General features: G+C 40.5%; 1 protein-coding gene across 7 annotated transcripts in view; it reads left to right on the top strand.

The window, feature by feature from the left end:
* The window catches only part of AHI1 (Abelson helper integration site 1), a 280,181-nt gene that overhangs the window by 204,040 nt on the left and 52,224 nt on the right, over positions 1–23,917 (top strand). For all 7 annotated transcript variants that reach the window (XM_073671294.1, XM_073671289.1, XM_073671290.1 and 4 more), the window contains one exon: positions 13,817–13,875. In XM_073671294.1, the coding sequence (XP_073527395.1) occupies positions 13,817–13,875 (59 nt within the window). The remainder of the gene's footprint in view (positions 1–13,816; positions 13,876–23,917) is intronic.

Below are 23,917 nucleotides of genomic sequence, written 5' to 3'. Positions count from 1 at the left end.
TGGTATTCTATACACAGGTGTTATATCTTGCAACACAGATAGGCTACTCCACTGACTAACACACTCTGCAATAGGCCAAAAAGGATTAGCTTTGCTAGATTCAGCCAAATGCTGTGAAAAAAACTTGCACAGCACTGGCACAGACCTGCCTGGCAAAAACTGATAGGAACTCATGTAACCTAGTCCTGAAAAGGACTCCAATTACAATTAGTCTTTACTCCCACAACCTATCTATTTAAGAGCACAGACCTCCCTGATAAAAGTCGTAGGAAATGCTGTAACCTAGTCCTTAAAAGGACTGCAATCACAACTATTCCCTACTCCCAAGCTATCTGTATATTTGTGCGAAAATTGGCTTGAAATTAACAAGGTATAGCACACACAGCAACAGCGGTGCCGTCTAACACGCAGCTGCAGCAGTGAGAAAATGGTGGCGACGGGGAAAATGGCTTGGTCTTATAGGGCAAGGACATGTGACATACACTGCCAATCACACATGCCCTTGCTTGTGTGAAAAAAAGCACTTCGCTCCGTGTGTGCGCTGCTGATAGGCTGACAGATTGCACCTCCCCACTGCAAATGCGGGAAAGAGAAAAAAAATGGAGATCTTCATTGTTCCTGCAGAGATCCATCCCCTGCCCCTCCCCCCACCCCGCTGTACACTCAAACTGCGTATTAACATTAATTTTCATCATTACTGAGAAAAAATCCAGTTATGATTTTGGTGCACGAACAGTTATCGAACATAACCTCGAACAGCCGAATTTTTCTCAAATTGTTCGTGTTCGCCGACCGGCTCGAACACCGCCCAAAACAGCTCGAATTTGAGATTGGCGAACAGTTCGAGTAGAACAACGCTCATCTCTAGTCATTATTGATGTCAGAGAGTTTCCCGGCAGTAGTGTCCTGCAATTTTATAGAGAATCGATTCAAGAAGTAAATTGGGGCAAGATTTACACATAGTGTGTTGTGGCTACACCTCAGATGCAAATGACATAAGATGATGAATATTTTCCATGTTACTGAATGTCAGTTTGCTGGAAAATGTCTTCCAGTGTGAACTTTCAGTCTTCTTGTACATGCTGGGATGTTTATTTGTCTGATTTCACTCCTCAAGCCTCTCACAAGCTAAGGGAGATGAGACATTTAGAAACTTCTAGACTTGCTACAGCTGGCCATTGTTCTTGTAATAGGAGGGGGATTTTACATTGCAAATACTTTTTGAAAACTTAGTGCATTGTGTTGCTTTGGTTATTTTTATATACAATTTACTGAAAATGATCAGAAGGGTTTGTAACCTCAGGCACCCTTTTGAAACCGTTTATTCGCTCAAAGGGCTAACGCACCCAAATCACCAAATAACATTGGTCGCACAATGTAAACCCACAGTGGATTGTAGGTCATTATGTGGCTTCTTTTCATTTTCTGATTGCTGAAAAATGGGAAAGCATCAATATGCATCCCTTAGAATACTTTTGTACCCATACACTGTGTGCAGAATTATTAGGCAAGTTGTATTTTAGAGGATTATTTTTATTATTGATCAACAACTATGTTCTCAATCAACCCAAAAGACTCCTAAATATCCAAGCTTAATATTTTTGGAAGTTGGAGTGTTTTTTTTTTAGATTTGGCTATCTTAGGAGGATATCTGTTTGTGCAGGTAACTATTACTGTGCAGAATTATTAGGCAACTTAATAAAAACCAAATATAATCCCATCTCACTTGTTTATTTTCACCAGGTAAACCAATATCAGTGCACAAAATTTAGAAATAAACATTTCTGACATGCAAAAACAAAATCCAAAAAAATAGTGATCAATATAGCCACCTTTCTTTATGATGACACTCAACAGCCTTCCATCCATAGATTCTGTCAGTTGCTTGATCTGTTTTCGATCATCATTGCATGCAGCAGCCACCACAGCCTCCCAGACACTGTTCCGAGAGGTGTACTGTTTTCCCTCCCTGTAGATCTCACATTTTATGATGGACCACAGGTTCTCTATGGGGTTCAGATCAGGTGAACAAGGGGGCCATGTCATTATTTTTTCTTCTTTTAGACCTTTACTGGCCAGCCACGCTGTGGAGTAGTTGGATGCATGTGATGGAGCCATGTCCTGCATGAAAATCATGTTTTTCTTGAACGATACCGACTTCTTCCTGTACCACTGCTTGAAGAAGTTGTCTTCCAGAAACTGGCAGTAGGTCTGGGAGTTGAGCTTCACTCCATCCTCAACCCGAAAAGGTCCCACAAGTTCATCTTTGATGATACCGGCCCATACCAGTACCCCACCTCCACCTTGCTGGCGTCTGAGTCGGAGTGGAGCTCTCTGCCCTTTATTGATCCAGCCCTGGCCCATCCATCAGGCCCATCAAGAGTCCCTCTCATTTCATCAGTACATAAAACCTGTGAAAAATCAGTCTTAAGATATTTCTTGGCCCATTCTTGACGTTTTATCTTATGTTTCTTGTTCATAGGTGGTCGTTTTTCAGCCTTCCTTACCTTGGCCATGTCCCTGAGTATCGCACACCTTGTGCTTCTTGATACTCCAGTAACGTTGCAGCTCTGAAATATGGCAAAACTGGTGGCGAATGACATCTTGGCAGCTTCACGCTTGATTTTCCTCAATTCATGGGCAGTTATTTTGCACCTTTTTTGGCCAACACGCTTCTTGCGACCCCGTTGGCTATTTGCCATGAAACGCTTGATTGTTCGGTGATCACGCTTCAAAGGTTTGGAGATTTCAAGACTGCTGCACCCCTCTGCAAGACATCTCACAATTTTGGACTTTTCAGAGCCCGTCAAATCTCTCTTCTGACCCATTTTGCCAAAGGAAAGGAAGGTGCCTAATAATTAAGCACACCTTATATAGAGTGTTGAGGTCTTTAGACAACACCCCTCCTCATTACAGAGATGCACATCACCAGATTTACTTAATTGGTAGTTGGCTCTCAAGCCTATGCAGCTTGGAGTAGGACTACATGTATAAAAAGTATCAAAGTGATCAAAATACTCATTTGCCTAATAATTCTGCACACAGTGTATACAGTGCCTACAAGTAGTATTCAACCCCCTGCAGATTTAGCTGGTTGACACATGCGGAATTAACTTGGCATTGTGACATTTGTACTGTAGATCAGCCTGGAAGTGGGAAATGCACTGCAGCAACTTTTGTTTTTGTTTTGTTTTTTTTGTTGTTTTTAAAACGTTAAAAGTTAATTCAGAGTGTCATTTATTATTCAACCCCTCAAACCACAAGAATTCTGTTTGGTCCCCCTAAAGTATTAAGAAGTAGTTCAGGCACCAAGAATAATGAGCTTCACATGTGTGGATTAAAGATCTCTTTTGCCAGCCTTTTCTGACTATTTAAGACCCTCCCCAAACTTGTGAACAGCACTCAGACATGATCAACATGGGAAAGACAAAGGAGCATTCCAAGGCCATCAGAGACAAGATCGTGGAGGGTCACAAGGCTGGCAAGGGGTACAAAACCCTTTCCAAGGAGTTGGGCCTACCTGTTTCCACTGTTGGGAGCATCATCCGTAAGTGGAAGGCTTATGGAACTACTGTTAGCCTTCCACGGCCTGGACAGCCTTTGAAAGTGTCCTCCCGTGCCGAGGCCAGGCTTGTCCGAAGAGTCAAGGCTAACCCAAAGACAACAAGGAAGGAGCTCCGGGAAGATGTCATGGCAGTGGGGACATTGGTTTCAGTCAATACCATAAGTAACGTACTCCACCGCAATGGTCTCCATTCCAGACGAGCCCGTAAGGTACCTTTACTTTCAAAGCGTCATGTCAAGGCTCGTCTACAGTTTGCTCATGATCGTTTGGAGGACTCTGAGACAGACTGGTTCAAGGTTCTATGGTCTGATGAGACCAAGATCGAGATCTTTGGTGCCAACCACACACGTGACGTTTGGAGACTGGATGGCACTGCATACGACCCCAAGAATACCATCCCTACAGTCAAGCATGGTGGTGGCAGCATCATGCTGTGGGGCTGTTTCTCTGCCAAGGGGCCTGGCCATCTGGTCCGCATCCATGGGAAGATGGATAGCATGGCCTACCTGAAGATTTTGGCCAAGAACCTCCGCTCCTCCATCAAGGATCTTAAGATGGGTCGTAATTTCATCTTCCAACAAGACAACGACCCAAAGCACACAGCCAAGAAAACCAAGGCCTGGTTCAAGAGGGAAAAAGTCAAGGTGTTGGAGTGGCCTAGTCAGTCTCCTGACCTTAACCCAATTGAAAACTTGTGGAAGGAGCTCAAGAATAAAGTCCACATGAGACACCCAAAGAACCTAGATAACTTGGAGAAGATCTGCATGGAGGAGTGGGCCAAGATAACTCCACAGACCTGTGACGGCCTGATCAGGTCTTATAAAAGACGATTATTAGCTGTAATTGCAAACAAGGGTTATTCCACAAAATATTAAACATAGGGGTTGAATAATAATTGACCCACACTTTTATGTTTAAAATTTAATAAAATTCAACTGAGCAACATAACTTTTTGGTTTGTAAGATTTATGCTTCTGTTCATAAAACCTACTCTCGTTTGCAGTTTGAAGGCTCTAACTTATTTGCATCTTATCAAACCAGCTAATTCTGCAGGGGGTTGAATACTACTTGTAGGCACTGTATGTTAGGCTACATAATTTTCTAATTTAAATGTACAATATAAGGGTGTTGGTCGAAATTGCTTCTAAATTGGAGACATGAGTTCAAAGTTAGATATGTCTCCAAATGTGGAGCCATGTTAAAATAAAGGCTGTTTAGAGCCTCCTTAATTTAAAACCCCCTTATAGTTGATCATATCGCTACATGGATGCTGAACGAATCCATTTATGAATATTTCATAGTTAAAGGGGTATTCCCATCTCCAAGATCCTATCCCAATATGTAGTAGGTGTAATACTAAAGGTATTTTCTTATGGTGGATGATGTAAACGGATTTTTGGCGTACCCAGTCTCCAATACAAAAAAACTCTCATCTATATGTTTACATGGATTACATGCAGCCAAGTTAAAGGGGTATTCCCATCTCTAAGATCCTATCCCAATATGTAGTAGGTGTAATAATAATAATAATAATATTAGCAATTACCTCCAATTAGAAATGTAGTATAGTTTTTCTGATATGCTATGTCTCTTTCCTCATGTGCAGGGCATTGCAGTAGCTTAGGTATCCATGGTTACGACCACTAGCAACTAACTAGCTGTCAGTATATCAGTGGTCATAACCATGGATACCTAAGGTCTTGCAATGCCTGCACATGAAGAAAGAGACATAGCGAATCAGAAAAGCTATACTACATTTCTAATTTGAGGTATTTGCTAATATTATTATTATTACCCCTACTACATATTGGGATAGGATCTTAGAGATGGGAATACCCCTTTAACTTGGCTGTATGTAATCCATGTAAAAATATACTGTAGATGAGTTTTTTTGTATTGGAGAATGGGTACGCCAAGAATCAGTATAGATCATACAGCATAAAAAGTTACTTGCTATCCATTCTTCATTTTTTCCCCGATTCCACTAGATAGTAGTTCCTAAATGACAACTTTTTGGGTGACCCATTTTCCCCCACAGAGCATAATAGGGTGCATGAAAAATCCTCATAGATTTTTTTTTTCGTTTGTCCATCAGCTAAATTTTAGATGTAAAATAGTTTTCTTTTTAAATAATGACAATATCATACAGAATCCTAATTTATTTCATTAGTTAAAAGTTGTCATTCATGTATGTTAGTAAATGATGATCTACCAGTAGTAATTGACATGTTTATTCAAGGGTTTACATCAAAATGATATCAGTATATTTATTTCTTTATGAGCCATTAAAAGTATTATTGCTTGTACAATTAAAATCATGACTATTAGGTTGTTGGTTAAAAGATGAAACATTTTTGTGTTTAACTGTAGTTCATGCTGTAAGAAGCATTGCAAAGTATTGTGTTGTATTACAGTTTTATAAAAACCTGTACGCACTACTTTTGTATAGAAGTATTCAGATTCTTGATGAGTTTCCTGTTAAAGAAACCTACACACTGCCTTTTATGTTCCCAAACTGAACTATCATTTTTATCATAGCACCCTTACCACATGTATACTATATGCTGCTGACTTTTGCTGAACCTCTTACAGGAATATTTGGGCTGTGTGTCAGTTTATGTAAAAGTTAGTTAGAAAATGAAATAAAGTTAGTCCTGAAAGCAATTCTAGATTTGTATAGAAGAGAAAACTTAGGACTTTTTAAATGAATTATTGGCTAGATCTGCTTCATTATTGTTGGATTCTAGTATAGGAGCTTTCATTACTTCTTTAAAGAACCCAACAAGCTGCTCTTCTGCTAATGTTTCGTCCAGAGATGTGCTCCTCAAACTATTCTTCTAGGCTTCTTTAAAAGGAATCTGTCACTAGGATTAACCCTTCTAAGCCATCTATATGGGCATGTAGGTCATAGAAAGCTGAATAAAATGATACCCTGCTACGTGTAATTGGTGTTGAGCGAATTTGTTCGGCATTTCAAATTCGTGTTCGGGGTTCCGGCTTGTTCGTACCAAAAAATCGGCTCCACCCACGAACATTTCTGATTTGCCACACTGTCATGCAGATTTTTTGGCACGAACAAGCCGGAACCCCGAACGCGAATTTGAAATGCCGAACTAATTCGCTCAACACTACCTGTAATCCAATGTCTTATTCCAAATAAAGCAACATTTTTCTTAATATGTTAATGTGCTGTTAAAAGTGATAAGTCTACAGTCACTCTGCAGACTTATGAATCCCCCCAGCGCAGGCACTTTGCGCTGCGTGGATTCGCCGGTATGGGACCCGGGACCGGAGGCCAAGTATATGTTATACATACCCCCGGCCATTCAGCGCCGCCGCATACATATCCTCCGTTACTGGGTCTCATACCAACGAATACCCGCAGCGCACAGTGTCTGAAACAACGGATACTGGAAGCCTGAAACAACGGATACTAGAAGCCTGTGCTAGCATTTCTTCTGCGGTGTTGCCATCAGTGTGTCAATAGTGGGAGAAGAGGGCTGCATTGACAATCCAACACAATGGGCAGCACTTTGAACACATTTTATAAGTGGTCATAAACTTGTAAAAAACTCATGAAAGAATAAAGTTACGTCAAAACCAAGCACACCATTGTTTTTCTTAGGAAATTCTCAATAAGTTTGATGTGTCACATGACCCTCTTCCCATTGAAAAAAATAAAGTTGGTTCCAAAATGGCTGACTTCAAAATGGCCGCCATGGTCACCACCCATCTGGAAAAGTTTTCCCCCTCCCATATACTAATGTGCCACAAACGGGAAGTTGATATCACCAACCATTCCCATTTAATTTAGGTGTAGCCATATAAATGGCCCACCCTGTATATATGAAGTTGCAGAAAATCATTTGCTAGAATGTAGCTTGTGTAGCTGAACTCGCCAATGAGAAGGGATTTCTGCTAATGTTTGATCATGTTGTATACAGGGAATATTGTGGGATCTGCAGTGTATGCAACATTTCATCTGCTTAATCTAAACCAACTTTTAAGTTAGATCTTGCAGTCCGAATTTAGAAAAAAAAGTGTATAATTTCTTTCAGGCTGGTGTATATGTTTTCTCATATATTTGCTTGAAATTTAATTGTGGGAAGAGATCATATTATGTACTTCATTGTTCATCCCTGCCAACCCATTGCGTGATGCTCAGTATACAATGCTAATTACTGTTTGGTCTTTGCTATAATACTTTTACTGAAACCTGAGGGCTTTTGGAGCTAGTTTTGTGGTCAGCGTTGATGCACAGATCCTACGCAGGCTGCTCTATATACTTTCATCACTTCTGATTTGTACTGCTTTTTAGTGATGAGCGAGCGTGTTCTGTTAACCCTTTCGGCGAGCATGCTCGGGTGCTCGCCGAGTATCTTCATCGTTCTCGGGTGTTATGTTTGAAACAGGCATTCCTCACATGTATTAAAGCAGTTAAACAGTCACAAATCATGCGCACAGATTGACTCAAACATAACACCCAGGCACCTTGAAGATACTCTGAAAACACCCGAGAATGCTCATAAATCTCGAGTAACGAGCATGCTCGCTCATCACTACTGCTTTTCCTTTGCTTAGTTCTCTCTCCCTATTTAGTAATGACATTATTTTCATTGAATAAATATGTTTGATAAAAGGAAGAAAAAAATGAAGAAAAGTTTCCATTTTTTTCTTATTTTTCAGAACTGAATTTTTATAAAATTTTTCAAAAAATAAAATTAGAGAATGACATCATAAAATTGAAAACATTAGCAAACAATATTGCATAGTTTGACTTAATAATCAGTATCGATGAGTAAACGCAACACTGAAGAGTTCGTATCTTACAATTACAACTAAACATGGGCAATAACCGGATAGGACATTGACACAGAAGGAAGAAAGGAGGGGAGAAGAGTTGAAGAGCAATTCTAATTTGACACCTACTACATAACCTACTTTTTGTAACCATGTTCATCTTTGTACTCAATATGTACTCCAGGGGTACCAGACCGCCTCAAAGCGCTTGGTTGCTTATTTAATAGGGCTGTGAGATATTCCACGCTTCGCACATCCTGTATACTCATGTGTAACTTGGTATTTGAAGGAGTTAGTCCATCTCCACTTACACGCTATCAGAAACCTAGGAGCAGTGGTCATGTGAAGTAAAAGTTGTTGAGTTTTACGACTGATTTGAAACGGTGGGATATTAAGTAATTAATGTTTAGGATCAAGGAGTTCCTGAAGACCAATGACCTTAATAAGATCTTTAGCAGATTTTCAAAAGCCTAGAATACCTGTACAAAACCAGAATAAGTGAGGTAAATCCCCCTCAGGGTGCCGGATTCTTTTCTATATATACTACATAGTTGGAACCTTTCCGAGCACTTTCCGGACATTGAAATGCCATACTTGCCTATCGTATATTGATCCCCTTCATAGTTGCCACATCTCCAGCAGCAGTTAGGAATATTAGGATTTTAAGTGTATGTAATAGGGAAGGAGTGTGATACCAATACATAAGTAACTTATATTGATTTTTCCCTATAGGTGAAGCACAAGTACTAGGCAAGAGGGATTCCCCCAGAAAGCTTTCCCATTTGCTCATTTATGAGTCTTTCGGGTGATCATCTATATAGGAGTTAAGTAATATCTGATAAATATCTTATATTAATCCTTTAGTTGAAACACCAGCTTTACATAGCTTTTTAAAGTGGGTAGGTTGAAAGACTTTGAGGGAAGATAAATGAGAGTACATATAGTTCCTGATTTGCGTCTAGTGCTAATGAGCGTTTAAGGGTATTTTGAAGCAGGATTGTAATGTATGAAAAGTTAGTAAAACCCTAGAATGCCTATCAACTACAGGTGCATCTCAGAAAATTAGAATATCATCAAAAAGTTAATTTATTTCAGTTCTTCAATACAAAAAGTGAAACTCATATTATATAGAGTCATTACAAACAGAGTGATCTATTTCAAGTGTTTATTTCTGTTAATGTTTATGATTATGGCTTACAGCCAATGAAAACACAAGTCATTATCTCAGTAAATTAGAATACTCTATATTGTTGGTATCTCTCATCTCGACAGTTAGCATTTGTAACATACCGGTAATTTGGCTCTGTGAGAAGTAGAACTGTGGATTTTAGGTGTTTATTTTGCATATTTTGGGAGGCAACACAGACAACCCTTTTTAATAGGTTAATTGGACTTTTGTTAATTTGGTATATATATATATATATACTTGAGAAAAAGAGCAGGGAGCTGTTTACTGTTTTCTAGGCCTCCATTACAAATTAATTTTACTATAGTGACATTTTGTCCCTTGCCACATGACCTCACTTTTGAATACCTCGCAGCAGAAGTGACCGGAGATTGAATACCACAATCATGTAGCAGTGGATGAAAGTTGTGTGATGTCAGCAAGGTACATCTCACAGTTATGTCATGTGTCCTACTGTGTCACTTCCATGGGATTTCCTCTATTGAACACTTGAGTTGACTTGGCTAAACATGGTCAATATTTGGACTTCTCAGTTAATCTGAATTATCTTTACTTCTCCATCAACTCGCCTTTGGTAAATATGAGAATATATCCCTATTTTATTTTTTACTATTCTCTTAAATTAGCTTTAAATTTACAGTAGCTACCCTTGAGACGTTCATTTTTCTTATGCTGGTTAATACAATTAATACATTTCCCAAGTGATAGCTTATATGGCCTATTTTGATGTCTACATTGAAAAGTAAAGCCATAGAAACAATGGGTCAAATTTAATAATGTTTAAACCAACAAAATGTATTCAAGAATTAGGGAGATATAATTTATACAAATCACTTTTATTAATTGATTAACACGTTAAAAAACATAGATCACAAAAACACAAGATAAAAAAGGGGGGAGGAAATTGAAAAGAGGGGGATGGATGTGCCATAATTCAAAAGAAGTTACATTATTTTTTGGACTATAAGACGCACCGGACCATAAGACGCACCTAGGATTTAGAGAAGGAAAATAGGAAAAAAAATATTTAAGCAAAAGATGTTGTCATGATGCCCTGTTATAGGGGAAGGAGTATGCTGCTGACACTGGTATTGGGGTAATGTCCCTCAATTCTGTTAATATCCTCCATCTTGGTATGTGTGGCCCCTCCTTCCTGGTATACGTGGCCCCCATCCTATCTTGGTATATGTGGAGATCATCCCCATCCTGGAATGCATGACACCCCTTGATCCCCCATCATAGTTTTCATGGCACCCCTTGATCACCCATCCTGGTATGCATGGCACCCCCCTGATCCCCATCCTGGTATGCATGGCACCCCTTGATCACCCATCCTGGTATGCATGGCACCCCCCTGATCACCATCCTGGTATGCATGGCACCCCTTGATCACTCATCCTGGTATGCATGGCACCCCTTGATCACTCATCCTGGTATGCATGGCACCCCTTGATACCCCATCATGGTATGCATGGCACCCCCCTGATCCCCATCCTGGTATGCATGGCACCCCCCTGATCCCCATCCTGGTATGCATGGCACCCCCCTGATCCCCATCCTGGTATGTATGGCACCCCTTGATCACCCATCCTGGTATGTATGGCACCCCTTGAGCTCCCATCCTGGTATGTATGGCACCCCTTGAGCTCCCATCCTGGTATGCATGGCACCCCTTGATCACCCATCCTGGTATGTAGTATAGATAGTATTCGGACTATAAGACGCACCCCCCACTTTCCTCCAAAATTTTGGAGGAAAAAAGTGCGTCTTATAGTCCGAAAAATACGGTATATGCAGTATAACGATGATATAGGAAGAACACTCTGCAGCAATATATAAATAATAAATAGATCAATGGAAATGAAAATAAATATAAATGTCCAGTAAAAAGGAATTTAATCTAACTAAATATTAAACATTGTGATAAGATCTAAATTCTCATTTTAGACAAATAAGCAATGATACTGAAAATACACTGTGCAACAATGCATAATTAATAAATATGAATTAAAATAAATATTAATGTATTGTGACAAAATAATTCTTCTAATAGATGAATAATAAATAATTAAATGTTGCACAGTTTAACAATGTCAAAAACCAATGATGAAGTTAAAGGTTTTTATAATGTATCTTAAAGGTCTAAAAGCATGAACACAATACTGACCATAAGAAGCACACCTCTTACCACTCTCACCCCCTTTCACCACTCCAACTCACGTTTCGCTGTTTCGTCAGGGAATGATGAAGCGGTAGCGGTGTGTTAGAGTGGGGAGAAGTGGCTGTTGTGTGCTTCTTATGGTCAGTATTATGCTCAAGCTTTCAGACCTTTTAACTGACATTATAAAATCCTTTAACTTCATTATGAGTTTTAGACATTGTTATGGGAGATGGTCGTGACATAAGATCAAAAAGGGAGAAAATTGTGCCAAAATTTAGGCGCAAAGTAAGAAAAACCAAGAAGTGAGTTGCGCACATACAAATGAGACTATGGTCTGCTGAATAAGCCAATATCGGCGTTGTCGGTTGACTCTTCCTTGACAGATGATGTTGGGGGAGAAAAAGAACTTGCTGAATTTCAGCAGTAGGTTCATTTGATCTCCCAGAGATAATCTGCTGCTAAAGGAGACTCACAGTGGCTCGCTCATAGAGAACACAGGAGCGCTCTGCCGAGTGTTCCTGTGTATGGGGGAGTCAGCAGAGAGCTGTTGGCCAACACCTATCTAATGTGTGTGGGGGAGTCTTTAGACAAAACTATTTAAAGATTAACCAAATCTACCATCCAGCATGAGCCAATGTGATACATTTGGTACATTTTTAGACTCTCGTCTATGTTGATGCAAAGTGTATAATAGGATTAGTATAATGTCATTTTCTGGTTTTGCCTATGTGAATAACCTAAAATCTATCCAGATATCTAAGAAGCACATTTTGAATACAAGTTAAAGGGCTTATCCAAGGACTATTAGTTTTTAGGCCCAATAGTCACGCTCTGCTCTGTTGGTGTGGCGTGACTACCAACGTAATGATGATTACGTTGTCTAACAGTGGGAAGCCGGCTGTCAATCCGCATGACGTCGGCAGTCACGCCCGTCAACAGAGCAGAGTGAATTTTTTAAGGCTGTTTTTAGAACTTTTTTAGAAAAAAATATATAGTCCTGGATCAACCCTTTAAGGACAGGCATAATTGCTTCATGTTCACATAGAATCTTTATAACTGCGCTGGTAGTGCCTTTTCCCTTTCCAATACTTCTTCATACCTCATTTATCGACCTCTAGAAAAACACCAAGGAGGGTCAAAAACGTCATGTGATTGTCGCTTGTTTCACGTATTTATATATTCAACTACGGCCCTTTGTGCTTCCACAGTAAATCTTTATCAGAATTACTGGAGAGTGCAGTGAATTGATCTATAGACCATCAAAAATTGTAGTATTTACGACAGACTTTGCATAAAATCTCTAGCACACAAATTGAACCAGCAGAGAACTAGTATGACAGGTCTGGCATGTCGTACTTATGCTTTATGATGGGAAGTTGGAGTACAGTCGCTGCTAAGCCACATCTTTTCAGATAAAGAAAAGCAAGCTGTCAAAAACCTATCAGGAATGAAATGAAAAATGGCATAATATTGTTAACTTGTGATATTCACTGTGATTTTATGACACTGATACACTATTTTTTCATACATAGAGTGATATTTCTACATTGCATAGATGTTTATTATGAAATTCAGTTGGTATTCCAATCATTAACATTTATGGCACATCCAAAAGACACAAATGACTCTTTGGTGCAAATACCACCCTCTACTTTCACATTAATGGGAATTATGGAAAAGGGCAAACACTCACTTTTCCACATTACATTCAGTACTCGCTGGAAAAAAAATGACATCACACAAAATACCTATCAGCATAAACAGCACAAATAAAAGGTGCTATCTTTCATTTAGTGGAAATATGCCAATGAGAGTAGTAGAAACTTTAATAACATCATATGATAATCCAGAACCCTAACAATATGTCATTTGCTTCCAACCCACCTAAAAAAACAACTTTTAATGTGTGATAACACTGTTGGTCAATATTGTTGTAACCATTGTAGTTAAGTACTTTGAGGTATTGATTGATGCTTTTTCCAACACTTATCCATGAAGGTTCCTCTGAATTTTGTCCAAAGTTTGTATTGTTTTCACAACATACAGACATCAACTAAGTGTAACAGGCCCGAAAACAAATGCTTATTGTCATGTCTTCTTGCAGGTGGTTTCAGCCCAGTAGGACAGTCACTCAGTCGTACACCATCAATCAAACTGCAAGTGGTAAGACAGCTCCTTTATTATGTATAGCCCTATTTACCATCAAACATCCGCATTGCACAGTATGTCGGTGTGTGTTTCCAGTAAGAATTACATCCAGTAAGGTTAAATGGTGAGGAAATGTAAAAAAATACTGATGCACAAAAATGTGTATGTCGCTTCCAAGTTCATACAAACTATGTTAAATATTTTTGCTGTTACAGTATTAACTACTATAGACTGTACCTGTGTATATATCACCCCATGATATTGAAATTGCAGCACGAAAAAAGAAAAGTCTCAGAATTTGGATATCACAGCATGGATAGACATGTTAATGATATGCTAATGGTGAAAAAAATGGAAACTAATTTTTCAAAACATCTTGATGTACGGAGTATGAGTTCTGTGTGCAGAAATACACTTACTCATCTTGGCTGCCATCAGTAAGCCAATTAAAGAGGTTGTCTAGTACTATATAAAATGCCCCAATGTATTTAAACTGTGGAGAGAAGTGTTTTGTAATTACCTTGCGTTGTCTTTATTGCCTATGAGTGGCGCCATCGCTGATCGCTCACAGGCATCATGTGACCCCCAGTTGCAGCCTCCTCTGGCATCAGGCGTGACTCAGTGACGCGCTCCCCGCTGATTGATGGGCGGGGTTTCCCCGCGTGTCACACCCAGCATGCACCGAGCGCTTTCCCTCTCCTGCATTCATCCAGAATATGGAAAGTAGCAGTCATATCTCAACATTAAACCGTCCGTAAGAGACTGGGAGAATAGTCTTTAGGCTAGACATAGAAATAAAATGAAATCACTTTTTAGAATGCAGTATTCCACAAAATGAATAGAAAAAAGAATAAGTAACAAATATAAGTATTGGTGTAATATTACTATCACTATAAGTATTCTCGTGTAATATTACTATCATACATTTGCCCTGTATATTCAGAAACTAATAACATACAATTCAGTACAGTATTTCATCCTGACTTGGCCCCACAGATCTAACTGTAGACTGATGAGGTTGTGTCTATTTATAAATAATTAGGATTGTATAAAACTGTTCACACACATCTCTGAAAACACTGAATTTATTTCTACAGGTTTCTCTGTTATTGCAGCTCTCTGTGAGTCACTATAAACAGACCTCAGGGGCTTCTGTACCAATGAGACACAGACACACCCTGCCAAAAAAATGCCTTAATTTCACAAAGTAAACAAAACTTCATTAATAGTTACTTTGGCTATCGGTGCATATGTGGGCAGAAAGGAATTATAGAAGTAAAACTTGTTTTGTGAAAGCACCTGCTTAGAAATTGGAAGTGGTGTTGAGGACATGTGTAGGCATTCATTTGCTTTTAAATTGAAAATTCTGACATTATTTTTTTTTGCTTTATAGCAGTGTTTGATGAGCTATGACTTTGCTTAAAGGGGTTGTCCTGAAGCAGAGTCTGCGTGACTGCAGACTTCGGAATCGTGACACTGTGTGATGTCTACACTGTCGCACTTCCCCTATAATCCCTGTGCGAGTGGGCGGATACGTGACCCCATGCATGATTTTCATTCTTATGGTCACATGCCAACTAAACTGTTTGATTCTCTCAAATGTGCCGATAATGTCTGTAAAGCGCTGTGGAATTAATGGCGCTATTTAAGTGAGTAAAATAAATAAATTCTCTTCTATTAAGAGATTCCAGATGAGACTAGTAGACATATGACTGCAAGTATTCAAATCGCATACATTGGTCACTTGAATGTCACTTGCTGAGAATTCTTTGAAATCATGACTGTGAAATTTGGAAGTCATATGGACCTCAGCAGCAGAATTACTTCTTAGTCTTCCTTTCCTGGGTCGGTCCTCATGAATGCCAGGTTCTGCATAACTTTATAGTGGTCAAAGCACCATATGTCTGATACAGAGCTTCAAATCCCCTACATAAATATAGATCTAAGAGAAAATTTGCTGATTACCTGCAGCCTCAAATAGAGGTTCATTCTTTTTAATCAGTATTGAGTAGATTAGGAGCACCATACACAAAAAATAAACACACTTGCCTTACATACTTTGGCTACCTTAGTTGCTGCCAGCTCCCTGTGCAATTGCCAATCAATGATGAGTGTCAAGTCCGGAGAAGCTACAGAATATGGTACCACATTTAGGCCACACAGGTTGCTCAAAGTAACAATAGCAAAATATGCTCTGTTGAAAAACTGCTCCATGGACACTTTAGAGACTTGGCGATACCACTACTTCCACAACCAAATCAATGTAACGCTGAGCTGTTAGTGTATATGGGAGGAAGTCTATAGGGGTGTTGAATAACTGCTCCAGGGACAGTTTTATGTACCCTTATGAAGTTCTCTTCATGGCGTTGCATGGGTAGTGTCCATACCAATCTTCAGCTATCATTACATCCAAGACAAAAAGCGTGATTCATCACTGAAGAGGATAGACCTTTTTACCGGCAATTACAAAGGGAGCTGCTAGCAGAGAATCTTGATGATTTGCATACTAAAGTGCATTCAGCATCGCAGAACATTCCTCAAATAACCATCAATAACTTAATTGATGGCATGATAAGGTGTGTAAGTGTATTTCTTAGCCTGGTGCTCATACTCAATGCTTAAAATATTGTATTGTAGATGTTTTAAAATTTTTATTTCAATTTATTCACCATTTGCATATCTATCAATCCTGTTATTTTTCATAATCCTATGACTTTTCCTCCTTGGTATTGCAGTGTCATTGTTATGTTCTGCTACCAGAGCTAAGGAAAGAGAGGAGATCTGTCCCTACGATAGAACTCAACTTTATCCCTACGATGTAACAGGGAACCTGATCCTGCGATCAGACCTGCTAAAGTCCTAAGCTAGTCTGTATGGAGACCTATAGATGTGGGGAAGGAATCCCTACAAGTACTAAGGACTGGGAGGAAAATGGGACACCTCCTAACAGAAATAGTAGCAGACAGACAAACAAACAAAATATATAGAACACAGAGGTCCGTAGACCAAGCAAGCTAACAGAGTTAGATACAGAGCACAGGCTAGCTAGAAAGTAGTTATACAATGAAGTCCAGCAAAGCCAGAAGGGCGGAGCAGGATTAAATAGGCCAACAAGGTCATGTGACCAGCAAAGGAAAAAAAAACTAAGAGCAAGGTTCTAACAGTACCCCCCCTTCTAAGAGGATCCTCCGGATCCCCTAGGACCAGGCTTATCAGGAAATCTCCTGTGAAACGCTATGATAAGTCTGGACGCGGAAACATCATCCGACCTCACCCAAGAGTTATCCTCGGGTCCGAAACCTTTCCAGGCCACAAGATACTGCAAACTACCTCTATACAGTCTAGAGTTAAGGATGCGAGAAATTTCATATTCCCCGTCCTCCACCACCAGAGGAACAGAGGCAGAGGCGTCACAATCCGATAAAACAGCTTTTTTCAACAGAGAGACATGAAATACCGGATTAATTCTCCAGGAGGTAAGAACCTCCAACCTAACAGCAGATTGGTTGACAACCTGAAGCACCTTAAAGGGCCCTACAAACTTGGGACCCAATTTCTTAGAAGGAATCCTCAACCGCAGATTCCTAGAGGACAACCAAACCATGTCACCAACAGCGAACAAAACCTCCTGTCGTTTCCTATCAAAGTAGTCCTTAGATTTTCTGTTGGCCTCCTGAAGATTACCACGCACATCCGTCCAAACTCTCTCCAAATCACCGGAAAAATTCTCCTCCTCAGGCACGGCAGATCCCAACTTGGAGAACGACCCAAACGACGGATGTCTCCCAGAACAACAAAAAAAAGGCGAACAACCAGCAGAAGAAGATGTATGATTGTTCAGAGCAAATTCAGCAAGTGGCAGAAACTCAGACCACCCCTCTTGATTGTCTGCCACAAAACAACGCAAGAACTGCTCAACATCCTGGTTTTTCCTTTCTGTCTGGCCATTAGATTCAGGATGATATCCGGACGAGAACGACAAATGAACTCCCAACCTGTCACAAAAGGCACGCCAAAAACGAGCCATGAACTGAGGACCCCTATCAGAAACAATGTCAGTAGGAACGCCATGAAGTCTGACAATTTCCTTGACAAAGGCCTTAGTGAGAGTTTTAGCGCAGGGCAGTTTGACGAAGGGAACCAAGTGACACATCTTGCTAAAACGGTCCACGACCACCCAGATGACAGTAAAAACCTCAGAGGGGGGAAGGTCAGTTATAAAGTCCATAGCCAAATGTGTCCAAGGAGCACTGGGAACCTCCAAAGGACAAAGCAACCCCGCAGCAGGAGTATGTGAGGACTTAGATCTAGCACATATAGTACATTGACGCACCCACTTAATGACTTCCTTCTGCCATCCAGGCCACCAAAAACTGCGACCCACCAGTCTCTTGGTCTCAGAGATTCCGGGATGACCTGCCAACCGAGATTCGTGACACTCAACAAACAAATCTCTCCTAAAGGTCCCAGGCACTCCCATGAGGAGTGTTAGATGGGGCATTCTCCTGTGCTTTAAGAATCTCATCTTCCAAAACGGAGTCCAAAGCAGCTATCACAACACCTTCTTGTAAAATGTTCTCCTCTTTCTCAGCACCGACTATGGGAGAAAAACTACGAGACAAGGCATCCGCCTTAACATTCTTAGTACCAGGGATGTAAGTAACGGAGAAATTAAACCGCGAGAAAAACAGTGCCCACCTAGCCTGACGGGCATTCAGGCGCTTGGCAGCATCAAGATAAATCAGATTTTTATGATCCGTAAGAACCTGAACGGGAAATTCCGCACCTTCCAAGAAGTGGCGCCAGTGTTCAAATGCGAGTTTAATAGCCAATAATTCCCGATTACCAATATCGTAATTCAGTTCAGTCTCCGAAAAATTTTTTGAAAAAAAGGCACAGGGATGTAATCCATCCCCGTTATCCTGAGACAATACTGCGCCAACCCCCACAGAGGAAGCATCAACCTCAACCAAAAACGGCTTAGTCACATCAGGCTGCATAAGGATGGGAGCAGAGGTGAACCTCTCCTTGAGATACACAAAAGCTTCAATGACCTCAGAAGACCACTGAACCGCATCAGCACCTTTCCTGGTGAGATCGGTCAGAGGTTTGACAATACTAGAAAAAATTTTTATGAATTTTCTGTAATAATTGGCGAAACCTAAAAACCTCTGTATCGATTTCAAACCAATAGGCCTAGGCCATTCCTGTACAGCTTGAACTTTAACCGGGTCCATCTCAAAACCTTCGCTGGAGATAATGTAACCCAAAAAACTAATTCTCTGTACAGCGAACTCACATTTCTCCAGCTTAGCAAAAAGCGAATTGTCCATTAACAACTGTAATACCTCACGTACGCTCCGCCAATGAGACTCCAGATCCGGCGAATAAATCAAAATGTCATCCAAATACACAACCACATTTTTGCCAATCAAAGGTCTAAGGATGTCATTAATAAGATTCTGAAAAAATGCAGGAGCATTAGTAAGACCAAAAGGCATAACCAGATTCTCAAAATGACCCACAGGAGTGTTAAAAGCAGTCTTCCATTCGTCACCCTCCTTCATGCGCAACAGATTGTATTCCCCCTTAAGGTCAATTTTAGAGAACCACTTGGCCCCCATTAACTGGTTAAACAGATCAGGAATCAATGGCAGTGGGTAAGGATTGCGTACAGTAATTTTGTTAATCTCACGAAAATCCAGACAAGGACGTAAACCGCCGTCCTTTTTTTTTACAAAAAAAAATCCAACCGCCACAGGAGACTTAGAGGGCCTAATGTGACCGGCGGCCAAACTTGTCTGTATGTATTCCTCCAAAGCTTTCCTCTCAGGAATAGTAAGGTTAAATAAACGACTTTTAGGAAGAGTCGCTCCAGGGACAAATTCAATAGAACAATCATAGTCTCTATGGGGAGGCAAAACCTGCGATTCCTTCTCAGAAAAAACTCTCCAAAAATCCTGAATAGGAACAGGCAATTCTCCCCTATCCAAAGCTGCAATACGCCCGTTACAACACTTGTCATAACATTTATGGCTCCAGGATTTAATTTCACTGGTAGACCAATCCAGTACAGGATTGTGAAATTTTAACCAGGGCAATCCCAATATTACTGGAGAAGGCAAGTTATTCAAAACTACCAAATCCAATTTCTCATGCTGAACACCATTAATAGTGAGAGGAAATTCACAGACCTTGAGAGTAATATTCTTCAAAGGGGAACCATCCACAGAAACCACAGCAATGGGGGATGATAAAGGTTCGGGTTTTAAATTGAGTCTTTCCAAGAATCCCCCATCAATTACATTCAGAGTAGACCCACAATCAACAAACACCCGAAATTCCATTAATTTTTCCTGAGCAATCGTGGAAGCAGCTAAAAATACACCCTTGGAATTTAAACAGGCAATACGGGCATGACTGACCATTTTTTTTTCTTTCTTCATACGAAGCTCACAGCCTTTAATCAAATGACCAGATTTTCCGCAATAGAAACACAAGCCTTCAGAAAATCGACGGTCTTTTTCTTGAGAGCGAGGTGCCACCGATCCAATCTCCATCGGTTCACCACTGTTCGTACACACATTCTCATAACCAGAAACTGACATAGCAGAGGATTTGCTCTCATTAACCCTTGCACGCAGTCTCCTATCCACCCGTATAGCTAATTGCATAGCCTGTTGCAAATCTTCAGGTGTAGGATAAGCAATTAGCAGGTCTTTAACCCTTTCATTGAGCCCAGCAAGAAATAGACTTTTCAGAGCAGAATCGTTCCACCCTGTTTGAGTAGACCAACGACGGAAATGAGTACAATATTTTTCCACATTACCTAATCCCTGTTTCAAACGTCTCAACTCAGTCTCAGCTGATGCGACACGGTCAGGATCATCATATAATAGCCCCAAAGCAGAAAAAAAACTATCCACTGATCTGAAGCATGTATCACTAGGTTGCAAAGAAAAGGCCCACTCCTGAGGCTCTTTGCGCAAAAGTGACATTATGAACCCTATGCGCTGGGATTCATCCCCAGAGGACTTGGGTCTCAAACGAAAATACAATAAGCAAGCATTTTTAAATGAAAAAAATTCTCGGTGTTCACCAAAAAATAAATCCGGCAAACATACCTTAGGCTCCAAGAAATGTGCTCCAGGACAGTTACTCACGTGCTGACGGAGCTCGGCCACCTCCAGAGAGAGTCCCTGCAGGCGATGAGCCAAATCCTGAACCGACACCATGATGGAACAGAAAAATCTTTCCTTAGAGAATTTGCAGGCTGGACTTACTGTTATGTTCTGCTACCAGAGCTAAGGAAAGAGAGGAGATCTGTCCCTACGATAGAACTCAGCTTTATCCCTACGATGTAACAGGGAACCTGATCCTGCGATCAGACCTGCTAAAGTCCTAAGCTAGTCTGTATGGAGACCTATAGATGTGGGGAAGGAATCCCTACAAGTACTAAGGACTGGGAGGAAAATAAAATGGGACACCTCCTAACAGAAATAGTAGCAGACAGACAAACAAACAAAATATATAGAACACAGAGGTCCGTAGACCAAGCAAACTAACAGAGTTAGATACAGAGCACAGGCTAGCTAGAAAGTAGTTATACAATGAAGTCCAGCAAAGCCAGAAGGGCGGAGCAGGATTAAATAGGCCAACAAGGTCATGTGACCAGCAAAGGAAAAAAACCTAAGAGCAAGGTTCTAACAGTCATAGGGTCAATTATATTATACTATACCGTGTATTGCCCCCTTTAACATCAATGACTGCTTGAAGTCTTTTGTGGTAGTTGTAGATGAGGTTCTTTCATTTCTCGGATGGTAAAGCTGCCCATTCTTCTTGGCAAAATACCCCCAGTTCCTGTAAATTCCTGGGCTGTCTATCATGAACTGCGCACTTGAGATCTCCCCAGAGTGGCTCAATGATATTGAGGTCAGGAGACTGAGATGGCCACTCCAGAACCTTCACTTTGTTCTGCTGTAGCCAATGACTGGTCGACTTGGCTTTGTGTTTTGGATCATTGTCATGTTGGAACCTCCAAGTACGTCCCATGTGCAACTTCCAGGCTGATGAGTGCAAATTTGTCTCCAGTATTTGCTGATAATGTGTTGCATTCATCTTTCCTTCAACTTTTACCAAGTTTCCTGTGCCTTTGTAGATCACACATCCCCAAAACATCAGCGATCCACCTCCGTGCTTTACAATAGGAATGGTGTTCCTTTCATCATTGGCCTTGTTGACCTCTCTCCAAATTTAACATTTATGGTTGTGGCCAAAAAGTTAAATTTTGGTCTCATCACTCCTAATTACCTTGGTTCAGAAGTTTTGAGGCTTGTCTATGTGCTGTTTGGCATATTGAAGGTGAGATACTTTGTGGTATTTGTGCAGTAATGGCTTTTTTCTGGTGACTCGGCTATTTTTGCCCATTTTTCTTCAAGTGCCTCCTTATTGTGCATCTTGAAACATCCACACCGCTAGATTTCAGAGAGTCCTGAATTTCAGCTGATGTTATTTGTGGATTTTTCTTTGTATCCCAAACAATTTTCCTGGCAGTTGTGGCCAAAATTTTTGTTGATCTACCTGACCGTGGTTTGGTTTTTACAAAGCCCCTCATTTTCCATTTGTTAACCACAGTTTGAACGCTGCTGACTGGCATTATCAATTCCTTGGATATCTTTTTGTATCCCTTTCCTGTGTTATACAGTTCTACTACCTTTTCCCGTAGATCTGTTGACAATTCTTTTGCTTTCCTCATGACTCAAAATCCAGAAACGTCAGTGGCTGGATGAAAGATGCAAGAGTCTGTCTGGATCCCAGAAACTCACTTAGCTTTTATGCACACACACTGATTACAAGCAAACAGTTCACAGGTGAGGATGTTACCCATTTGTGCCAAATTCTGAGCATGTTATCAGGCCAAAATCACCAGGGTATGTGAACTTTTGATCAGAATCATTTGGATGTTTTTGGTTGAAACTAAGATTTAAAAAGAGAAAACACAGTAGTTTGACAATAAATGGCTTCATCCAACCAATAACCATGAGTAGAGAAAAAAAATGTTTGTTAGCATTCATATTCTCTGAAACAGGGCCAAGAAAGGAAAAATTCTGCCTGGGTATGTAAACTTTTGAGCACAACTGAATATATACACATATATATGTGTGTATATGTACAGTGCCTACAAGTAGTATTCAACCCCCTGCAGATTTAGCTGGTTGACACATGCGGAATTAACTTGGCATTGTGACATTTGTACTGTAGATCAGCCTGGAAGTGGGAAATGCACTGCAGCAAATTTTGTTTTTGTTTTTTTTATTTATTTTTTTTTTAAAACGTAAAAAGTAAATTCAGAGTGTCATTTATTATTCAACCCCTCAAACCACAAGAATTCTGTTTGGTCCCCCTAAAGTATTAAGAAGTAGTTCAGGCACCAAGAATAATGAGCTTCACATGTGTGGATTAAAGATCTCTTTTGCCAGCCTTTTCTGACTATTTAAGACCCTCCCCAAACTTGTGAACAGCACTCAGACATGGTCAACATGGGAAAGACAAAGGAGCATTCCAAGGCCACCAGAGACAAGATCGTGGAGGGTCACAAGGCTAGCAAGGGGTACAAAACCCTTTCCAAGGAGTTGGGCCTACCTGTCTCCACTGTTGGGAGCATCATCCGTAAGTGGAAGGCTTATGGAACTACTGTTAGCCTTCCACGGCCAGGACAGCCTTTGAAAGTGTCCTCCCGTGCCGAGGCCAGGCTTGTCCGAAGAGTCAAGGCTAACCCAAGGACAACAAGGAAGGAGCTCCGGGAAGATCTCATGGCAGTGGGGACATTGGTTTCAGTCAATACCATAAGTAACGTACTCCACCGCAATGGTCTCCGTTCCAGACGAGCCCGTAAGGTACCTTTACTTTCAAAGCGTCATGTCAAGGCTCGTCTACAGTTTGCTCATGATCACTTGGAGGACTCTGAGACAGACTGGTTCAAGGTTCTATGGTCTGATGAGACCAAGATCGAGATCTTTGGTGCCAACCACACACGTGACGTTTGGAGACTGGATGG

Source organism: Phyllobates terribilis, unplaced genomic scaffold (genome assembly GCF_046119375.1).
Source record: "Phyllobates terribilis strain yellow unplaced genomic scaffold, ASM4611937v1 Scaffold_3__8_contigs__length_932513732, whole genome shotgun sequence".
Taxonomy (NCBI): domain Eukaryota; kingdom Metazoa; phylum Chordata; class Amphibia; order Anura; family Dendrobatidae; genus Phyllobates; species Phyllobates terribilis.
Note: the sequence above shows the minus strand (reverse complement) of the source record. Positions and strands in the feature narration are given on the sequence as shown.